At 37.7% G+C, this 10736-nt stretch overlaps 1 protein-coding gene across 1 annotated transcript; it reads left to right on the top strand.

Annotated features, from left to right (window-relative positions):
• The first annotated feature begins 2079 nt into the window (after positions 1-2079).
• On the top strand, positions 2080-10457 carry LOC117412063 (DNA excision repair protein ERCC-6-like). Its single transcript, XM_058989143.1, has 2 exons — positions 2080-2355; positions 5493-10457. Exons 1-2 carry the CDS (start codon positions 2324-2326, stop codon positions 9412-9414), a joined length of 3954 nt encoding a protein of 1317 aa, XP_058845126.1. The 5' UTR covers positions 2080-2323; the 3' UTR covers positions 9415-10457.
• The last annotated feature ends 279 nt before the right edge of the window (positions 10458-10736 follow it).

Here is a 10736-nt window from a genome sequence, read left to right on the forward strand (position 1 = left end):
AAAATACAATATACACATTGCTTGGAGAAGTATTTTATTAAATTATTCTGACAGGTCGTATACCAAAATATATGTTGAACCCCCCATTGTGTTACTGTCTTAATGTGTCTCACTAATTTAATGTCTTAATGTCTTTCTTTCTGTCTAACATTGTTGTCTTGATTTTTTTCTAACTTGTAATTATTTTTCTTGATGCATTCTTATGATTTGTATCTTCCACTGTATTCATTACCCACCTCTCTATAAGGGTGTCGCTCACTGTTAGGGGCTTCCTTCTAAAAACCAAGGACAGAGTTTTTTGGTGGAGGAAAACAATTCTTGTCCAAAAAAGTTTCCCCTTCACACAGGACCCTGCCCAACTGTGGTTCCCATGACACCCAGAACACCACAAAGGCACAGCACAACTGTTTTTCTCTTCTTAAGAGATTAAAAAAAGAAAGAAATTGATAAACAAACACCAGAGCTGGGTTTAGGCTTATCTTGTGTGTTAAAAACATTTTGTCTGAATCGGCACCTACATGTTGTACAAATGATTAATTTAGTATTAGTTGGCATTTTAAAGGGTATTAAGTAGCTATATGGGTAGCTCAGTTGGTAGAGCACTATACTCTGATTCCCAGGGTAATTGATTCAAGTCCCACATGAAGCACAAGAGTTAATCCCTTGTGCTCAAAAATGTTGTTTAATTTACCTTATAGACCTATAAGGTTTGGCTTAGAATGCAGTTTACGTCACACAAGAACCCGAGTTGAGAGTTGGAAGTTATCCCCAGGTCCATATCACAAAATGTAATAATGTGTTTCATGCTGCTGACTGGCTAGCTCTGTTCGTAGAAGGACTCTGATTACCAGGTTAGTGGGTTCAACCCCCCATATTAGGTGTATGTGTTTTTCCTTCCATTTTCAAAGACTCTGCCCTTTTTGATAGGACTCGGTTTTAGAAAATCTGACAAGGTGTCAGTGGTCTTAAGCATAAAAATAATAATATAAAGAGGTTGATATAAGATCTTATATGCAATGTTAGTCTCACGCATGGAGCCAGGTGGTCTAGTGTGATAATTCACTCGTATGCTGTGCTGTTCTCTTTGGAGTACTGGGTCCAAATGAGTTCCCTTGTTTAAAGACTTGGTTAATTTACCTCATAATCAATGAAAAAGCAAGCCCTTCCATTGAAGTGAGATGGCACATACTCATTCATGAGTATGTTGTGTTGTTCTCCTTGTGGTATTGGGTTCAAATCCACCTGATTCCTTCCTCTATTTTCAAAGAATTTGTTAATTGACCTTATAGTCAGCATGAAACACAGCTTTTCTGTGGGAGCTGGTGGTGCAGTGGGCTAATCCATATCGCCTTCTCACGTTGAAGACAGCGGTTCAAATCCAGCTCCTGGAGTTGAGTTTCTGAGGTAAGTGGTAGTGGTGGCTGTCAGTCATGATGTCTGTGTAAGCAATGAAGTTGGTTGTAACTAATGGTATTGGTTGTGTTGGAGGAGGAGGAGGAGGAGGGCAGCCCCCACAAAAAAAAATAATTGTTAGTTCTCATCAGTTGACAATTCATCCCTTTTTTTAGATACACAAACAGTTTTGTTCCAGTTAATGATACAAAACATATTTGTCCTAAACTATATGCATTTGTTTACTAAATGTACAGTATTAAAACACTGCTCTTTAATTCAGTTAGTTTTATTTCTTTTTTTCTCGCACTGGTAATGTGCTGTCATAGGCAAACGTGAAACTGTTTATATCACGACCCGCTTTATATCACGAATTACGCCTGCACGGCAATCATGATATAAAGCGGGTTCATCTGTATATAGGCTGACGGAGTAAATAATAATAATAATAAAATATCAAGAGGGCAATGTGTAGCAGTGGAACGTTCCGTTTGTGGAAGGGCACGTCTAAATTCTCTCTCTCTCTCTCTCTCTCTCTCTCTCTCTCTCTCTCTCTCTCCGTTTTGGTTGCAGCTTGTTTGGAGTTTCAAATATTCAGTGACGTCAATTCGGAAGAGGCAGGTCTTGAATACGTCAAGAGAGGGACGGGGCTTATGGAAGGAGTGAGAAACTGATGTTGTGAATCTGCGTTTGGGGGGAACAAGCGATTAATAAACCTTGCAAGAAACCTGATTGGTTCTGACGCACTGCGCAGAATCTTATGTTACACAGCGGATTGGTTGGACAGTGGCGGGGGATTCCATTTTTGTTTAGTGCAAAAAGTTGCTCATGAATGATCAGGTCAAGAAATAAAGTACATGCGGTATTCAATTATGTATGTGGATTGAAGAACGAAAAACAATACTGTACAAACTCGGGTTAAACGAACGAGATGGACTCTAAATCTGTGGAGAAATACCAGAGGTATGTATTCTGTGTGTACTTTGTAAAACGATTTCTCAAATGCTGAAAATCCGGGTTTTGTTATCAAGTGTAACTGTAAGTCAAAAAAGTGACCAATCTGTTGTGTTTTCCCTTTGCTTATCGGTAAATAAGTTACAAATATGTGACAGCCTCCCATCTTTCTAGAACTTTCGTCACGAACAAAGTAAATGTGAGGGATGTGATTTTTGTCACGGCGCGGCATGTCAGCGTGAAAATAGGAAAGGAGAGGTTCATGTCTTTCGAATTGATTTCATTGCAGTTAAACGGTTATCAAACGTCAAATAAAGGTGAATACTTACACATATCTATACAAAACACGGAACAGCGACACAAAACGATCCTACACAACATTTAGTACAGATTGCTACAATATTTTTTCCAGTGACAATCGCAGTACTAAAAAGTACAAAAATAAATATATTAGACATTTTGCATATTTGACATTCAGATATATATTTTTAACTGTACAGCAAGTTGTTTATTTGCCGAGTACAGGAAGGTTAGCTCAGGTGCACCTGCTGCAATGACAACACAGCTAAACTTATCAATATCATACTGTCAGACAACTACCCATTTTAATTATATATTTATAGCAATATTTATAATAATTTGTGACTAACAAAGGCAAATTAATCAATTAATTTTCACCAAGTTCGCCACAGTGGCGAAGGCTTTGAAAAATGTACTTGTGTAAGACTATGCCAGCATGATTACTTGAACACGTGCTGGTAGATGAATCGGTACAGTCTGTTTTGTTTCATTTCATTTCACCCAATGAAAGTCATTGATCTTGATTACGTAACATACGCGCCAATGTTGTGTTTGGCGGGACGGAGGTTCTAATTAGAAACAACAATATGACTGTGATGGTCACAGTCGCTGTTTCCTATTAAAATATGCTGGAATGTAGTTTGTAAATAGTAACAGAAGAAGACTAGGAAGAGGAACACAATTATTATTTTAAAAAAGATTAGTCTCACTATGACTTATTGAGTTTTAATGTCGGTGCAATATTACTGTCAGTAGTCCCAGGTGAAAACCCTGACACCGTCAAAATAATGAAAGGTGCACCACATGAATATCTGCAAACCAATTCAGAATTGAGGAAATCTGCAAGCACGTTTTTTCACGTGGGACTAAGTCTGGCATTGATTAAACGGGAATCATAGTGCACTTTAAATATACTGTAAAGGGTATAGGGTCTGGCATTTAAATACCTACGTGTTTTCAAGTAAAATACACTTTTGTCTTGCTGAAACAGTATGTTTATACAAAATGTTTATACTTAATAATTTAAAAGAAATGTCCACAAAAATCACATCGTTAAATTGTATTATTTTAGCCTTGTGAAGTTGTAAAAGGCAGACAGTACCTATGAATTCTACCAGTGACAGTGTTGTTTGTATGTCATTCAGTTTTGCATTGAAAGCTGAAAAGCTCACCTACCGGTATATTATTTATGTTTAGGGAAACCTGTGGTGTTTAAGGGAGTGGGTTATTGGACATGCGTGATAGTCAATATGTTTATTGTATTGTGTACAATGAAACCGTTTTATGATTTTCTTTGATGTGCTTTGGTGTGGCTAAAAAATGCTAAGTTAATTTAGCCACATTTGCGAACTAAATGAAAGTTTTAAAGGGAACGTAGGCAGGTATTTCAAAGATGCAATTTAATAATAATAAAAATAAAAATAGAAAGCTTTGGTGATTGTCGGAAAATACTGGATTACAGTATTAATGAAAAGAACAGACATTTCTAACAAGCTGCTGTACGGACGTATCCTATTCTGACATTCACGCGAATGGGGAGTGGTTAATTCAAATGTTATTTTGGATATAAATGCCTATTTAATGAGAGCTCAACAATGCATATTTTATAAAATATTTTAAGCACTGCATTCTGAGTAAATGAGGATTTTTTTGTTGTGTAATTTAATAATAATCTGTAGCTCCAACATGCAAGAAAAAAACACAACAGCATATTTTAAAAGCATATTTCATTTTCATTAAAATCACAGTGAACACGTATTTAACAAAGGAGTTTCTTAATTTAAAGTGTCACAAATACTATTTTTTTATTGTTAAATATACTTAAAGTAAAAAATAAGGCACGTATGTTTTTTTTGTATATGTATAACGTACCAAATATTAAACAATAACCTCAATAAAATAGCTTTTCATAAAAAGATAAACTTGAACAAATGTTACAGTGCCTATTGGTACCAATTATTGGAGTCTGACCCAGATTCATTTTGAAAGGTTGGCGCAGTGTCTCTCCAAGACCTCTCTTATTCCTCTTCCTCCTCCTCCTCCTCAGATATCCCTTGCTGTCTTCTGCAGTGGGCTGACAAGGGCTCAGCTGATATCCCAGTATGCCTTTCTTCTTAGAGTACAGCCTCTATACACGACATAACCTACCCAATATCTCATAACAAAAGGAATATGCTTTTTCTTTTTTTGCGCAATAATATCCCAGAAAATAATCGTAATATTTTTAAATAAAAGTAGCCAGCGTAAATATCGTTGTAGGCGGTGGATTGCGCCGGTCGTTTGCTTATTTTGAAAACCCTGTATTAAATCTAAATCTGTCTTTCTACAGAATTGAGTTAATATTGTTACTCTAACCTGTAGTAAAACCAAAAGTAAATGATACATATGAATCACATTGTAATTCCTTTGTGAAGTCAAACAAATAGCAAATAGTTCAACTGTTTTTTATTTTTATTTTTCAATATTCAGTAAAGAGTGATCTTAAATGTTTTATTTTATTGTAAAGGTCTATCTATAAGCTGGCGCAATATGTTTTAAGTAAACTCCATTTTAAATTAGCCTTTTCATTAATTTGAACCAAATTTAGTTTGGTAGAAAAACATGTTGAGGGTTAAATAGTGGTGTTTTTAGAATGGAATCTGAACAACTCCGTTGGGAAATAGCAAAATGCAGCTGAATTATTAAACTGGAAAACATGATGAAAGTGGGAGGTCCTAAAAAGTTGTGTTAATTTAATATTGGTTGTGGTCCACTTTGCAAAGTTCATATATTCTTTTTTTTTTGTTTGTTTATTTATTAAAATGAAAGATATGGTTGTCAGAACACTAATTTTTCTATTTTTTTAGATATGTGAAAGAAGGCAAGGATGAAGCCAGGAACGGAAACCTTAGTAGGTCACTCGAATTATTTAATTCTGCCTACAAAATTCATCCCACTGAAAAGCTAAAAAGCAGAATCCAGAAACTGGAAGAAGCCGTTGCGGAATTGGCACGTCGAGGAGCAGGAAGTGAAGAAGATGACGATGATGAGTTTGTTGACGTCAATGGCAGTGGTTTAATGCTCTTCAGAGAATTGCATGACAAGCTTTACGAACACCAAAAAGAAGGCATAGCTTTTCTTTATGGCTTGCACAGAGATGGAAGAAAAGGTGGAATTTTGGCGGATGACATGGGATTGGGGAAAACCATCCAAATTATTGCGTTTCTGTCAGGAATGTTTGATGCAGAGTTAGTCAAGTGTACATTGATTGTCATGCCTACAACACTAATTGCAAACTGGACAAAGGAATTTGCCAAGTGGACCCCTGGAATGAGAATTAAAGAGTTTCATGGCACTAGCAAAACTGAGCGGGTGAAGAACTTGGAGAAAGTCCAAAGAAGAGGCGGTGTGATCATAACAACTTACCAAATGCTGATCAACAATTGGCAACTTCTGTCTAGCTTTAATGATAGGGAGTTCACATGGGACTATATCATTCTAGATGAAGCTCACAAAATTAAAACATCATCAACCAAAACAGCAAAAAGCGCACATGCTATACCTGCAAGGAACCGCATCCTTCTCACTGGTACTCCTGTGCAAAATAATCTGCGGGAGATGTGGGCGCTATTTGATTTTGCATGTCAGGGAACACTCCTTGGAACAGCAAAGACTTTTAAAATGGAGTATGAAAGCCCCATTACTCGAGCCAGAGAAAAAGATGCTACAACAGGAGAAAAAGCCCTGGGTCTAAAGATTTCTGAAAATCTGATGACAATTATAGATCCATACTTTCTAAGAAGGACAAAGCAAGACGTTCAGAAAGCAAAGCTCCTAAAAGAAGGTAAAGTTAATGAATTGGATTCAGAAGACAAAGAGAACAAAAATCCCAGTACTGGAGTTGAGATGCCTTCTTTGACTAGAAAGAATGACTTAATTATTTGGACTTACCTTAGTCCAGTACAGGAAGATATCTACAACAAGTTTATTTCTTTAGACCAAATAAAAGAGATACTAATGACTAACCGTTCTCCATTGGCAGAACTTACGGTGTTAAAGAAACTCTGTGACCACCCAAGACTTCTGTCTGCCAGGGCCTGTGGCCAGTTAGGCCTAGAAGATGGAGATCATCATAGTGGAGATGGTTTTGATGAGAATGATACTGCTGCAGGAAAAATTGATCACCTGTCAGATGATACTTTGATTAATGAATCGGGCAAGTTGACATTCCTTGTGGGCCTGTTGGAAAGACTTAGAGATGAAGGCAATCGTACTCTTGTCTTCTCTCAGTCGAGAAAAATGCTTGACATCCTCAGTCGCATTTTAGTTAACAGGGGTTTCAAGCTGCTACGTATCGATGGAACGATAACCGATTTATCTGAACGTCAGAGACGTATAACACTTTTTCAGAACGGCAAAGAATACTCTGTCTTTCTTCTTACAACTCAAGTTGGTGGGGTTGGAATTACTCTCACATCTGCAAATAGGGTTGTGATTTTTGATCCAAGTTGGAATCCTGCAACAGATGCACAAGCTGTGGACAGAGCCTACAGAATTGGGCAAACAGAAAATGTTGTGATCTACAGGCTAATCACCTGTGGGACTGTGGAAGAAAAAATATACAGACGTCAAGTCTTCAAGGATTCCTTGATCAGACAGACAACTGGCGACAAAAAAAACCCATTCAGGTACTTCAGCAAACAAGAGTTGAAAGAGCTTTTCAAACTGGAAGACACGCGGTCATCCTCCACACAGATCCAGCTTCAATCACTACATGCAACGCAGAGACGTACAGATCCTGAGCTGGATGAACATATTGCTTACCTGTATTCTTTGGAAATGTTTGGCCTCTCAGATCATGACCTCATGTTTTCATCAGAAGCAGCTAGTCATGAAGATCACCCAGAGGACACAGAGGCTCAGCACTATATTGAGCATAGAGTGTTGAAAGCTCAAGAGCTGATGAAAGTAGAATCTGAGCTACATCAGCAACTGATGGAGAATATTAAATCTGGCACTGAGCCAGCATGGCTTCACAATCCAGAGCCTCCAAAGAGATCACTTGAAACAAAAAGAGTTAAAACAGAGACTAACATTCCCACACCCAAGTGGACTGAAGATTCTGCTGTTTCACCTCCTGCGGTTGTAGATCTGACTCAAGAAAGCATTGAACAAAATGAGGATATACACCATTTAAGTAACAAAATTAACAATTTTGTTCTAGATGATAGTTGTGAAGAATCTGAGAAGAATTCTAGCAAGGAGTCTTGTTTGACTGTGGGAAACAAGAGAGAGAGTGAAGCTTCAGAGCATTCTGAAAATAAAGTTCTTGAAGACCGATTTCATTCAGAAGATTCCTCAAAATCAAGTGCAAAAGTATCTTCTCCTGCCTGTGGAGCAGATATAAATTACAGTTCTGAATGTGAATTAGTAGCTGATGTTGCTGAGGAAGCAGTTATTTTGCCAGGCCCTCAAAATAAATCTGTAAAAGATGTCAGTTTTCAGAATTTTGAGATCTCCCCTGCACTTTCTATGATGGAGGGCAGAGATATCCAAATATTGTCGCCTTGTCCAAATAATTCAGGCTTGGAATGCCCTGCAGCTGGTCTTCCCGGATCTTACTCGGGTGAAGACAGTGATTTTGAGGAAGATATTGTCTCAAAATCCAACTCTTTGTCTGTGTCACATCCCCAGTGTGACTTTAATCTTCAATTGCAAGATAGTGCAGAAGAAATGTTTGAAAATAACAGTAATTCTGTGCATACTGAACTTAATTCAGACCTTCAGCTCCGTATGGAAAGTAGTTCAAGTTCTCTTAAAGAGCTGCCTCCAAATGATGATCCAAAAATAAGCAGCACTGATAATTCTCCACAAAGAGGGTTATTATTTATTTCTCAGAGTGAAGATGAGAATATGGCTGAAGGGTCTTTCATTCATACTGCTAGAAAGAAAAATAAAGCAAGAGTAATTTCTGATAGTGATGATGAGGATGATGAAAGCAGCAACTCTTCAGCAGGGAAGCACAACCATGTGGAAGGGTTCTCTTCAGTTGGTAGCCCTTTGCATCAATCCTTTTTGGGTGTTAATGCGTCGACTCCTAAGCAGAACAACTCTGTATTGCACTCCTCAGCTTCCCTGATCCCTCTCAGAAAGAGCATAGGTGGCAATACATCTGTTGCATCGCGAAAATCTTTTGTGAGTGCTGTTGTGGAAGACATCGAAGATATGGAGGAGTCTGATGATAAGGAGTCAGAGGAAGAAAGTAGCATGGCAGAGGAGGAAGAAGCAAATGGTGAAGAGTCTGTGCTTTCAGAAGGGGAACCAACAGGAGAGACTTTAAACACGGAGGAAGGGACAGAAGAGGAACCTACAGGAGAATCTTTGAACACAGAGGAGGAAGAGACAGAGACAGAAGAGGAACCTACAGGAGAATCTGTGAACACTGAGGAAGGACAGGAGGAATATGATGACACAAATGGTTTTGAGATGGAAGAGGTTGAGGAAAGTACCCAGGATGAATCCACTGGTGATATTGAGCTAAGATCAGATGAAAATATGGACTGTTGCACAATTGAGAAGGACCCGCCTAGAAATCGTGACGCAACCAATACGTCTCCATCGGCAGAAGACAAATATGAATACTTGGTGAAATGTGGGAAAGGACTGTATGGAGAAGGAAACTTTAAAGAAGCTTTGGATGTTTTCTTGCAGGCCCTTGACCTTAAAAGTGGGGATCCTGAAATTCAGTTAATGACAATAAGACTATATCGTCAACTTAGTAAAAGCTAAGGGGAAAGCAAGTTACCACAAGTTATTCATTTTTGGTTAAAAAAGCAAGCAGTTTTATAAAGGTCATGTTTATTGTTTTTGAAGCACTTTGATTTGTTTCATTTAGTAGTATTAAGTGTAGGAATAAAATATGAAATTGCAATTTGCCTTGGTAAGCTTTTATTTCAATCACATTTATAGGCTGGTATTTTAATCAAGCATGACATCTAATCAATTAGTCTAACATGATGAATCCTCTCTATTTACGAATCTCTGTGTATAATATGTATCTTAAACTAAATTGATCTGACTTTTTAACATTTTATATCCCCTAGCAAGACATTGTAAAGCCTGGATGATATGTGCATTACAGCAATATTACTGGCATGGTATTTGAAATAGCAAATGGGGCACTTACCCACCATAACCAACATGGCCCCTTATTTACATAATATGCATTGTGTGCTTAAAAAAAAAAGTTAACTGACTCTAATTGTTATACCGTCGGCGCCTCAATAATCCGTCACTCATTTAGGTGTCAGTCAGCTCTGTAACTGATTGATTCTATTATACAGTACTACATATAACTCTTGCATGCGTTTTCCGACTGTCTATTTGTTACATCAACACTATATTGCTATATTATTATTAACTCTCATGTATCAATCCCTGGGTTAAAAACAGACTATTGTTTAAGTTGCCTACTGATATATTTGATTGTTGCTTTCAAAATAAATCCCATTTTAATACAGAACATTACTGTGCTGTACTGTGAATATTGTTTTCCAGTACTGTAACTTAAATGTTTTGCTGTCTTACAGTAATAATTGCAGGTGTCCACTATAGTCTTATGGTGGCGGGTCTGAAATATTGTTGCTCATCTGGTGTCTGTGCCTGTCAGGTGTCATTGCTTTGTCTCTACACGTTAAGCAATGATCTGATTTATTTTACAGTAATGTGTATTGGGGGGGAAGGGATTACAGAAAGGTTTCAATGAGTTGAAAGAGACAATCTCGCAGGCATACACACACTTTCTGGGCAGCCAGGGTAGAAAATTAACCACTGCCAATATGCAATTAGGCCACAAGATGGTGCAAGAGCAATCTGGATATTTCCATTAAAATGAGCAGCTAGGTTGTAATAAGCTAACCTGCATGCCTTTAACCTGGGTTCCAATCCAGCTTCAGTCACAAGTGAAATTCGTTTTTATGGTCTGGAACCTAGACAAAAAAAAGTCTATTGAGGGGAAGCTGTATAAGGAGGAGACAGCAACCATACTGCCAGTTCATCATGAGGGTTACTTTTTGGAATTTTTGCTAATACTGAAGCCTATGATCTGGTTC

This window comes from Acipenser ruthenus, chromosome 16, assembly GCF_902713425.1.
Source record: "Acipenser ruthenus chromosome 16, fAciRut3.2 maternal haplotype, whole genome shotgun sequence".
Classification (NCBI taxonomy): Eukaryota; Metazoa; Chordata; class Actinopteri; order Acipenseriformes; family Acipenseridae; genus Acipenser; species Acipenser ruthenus.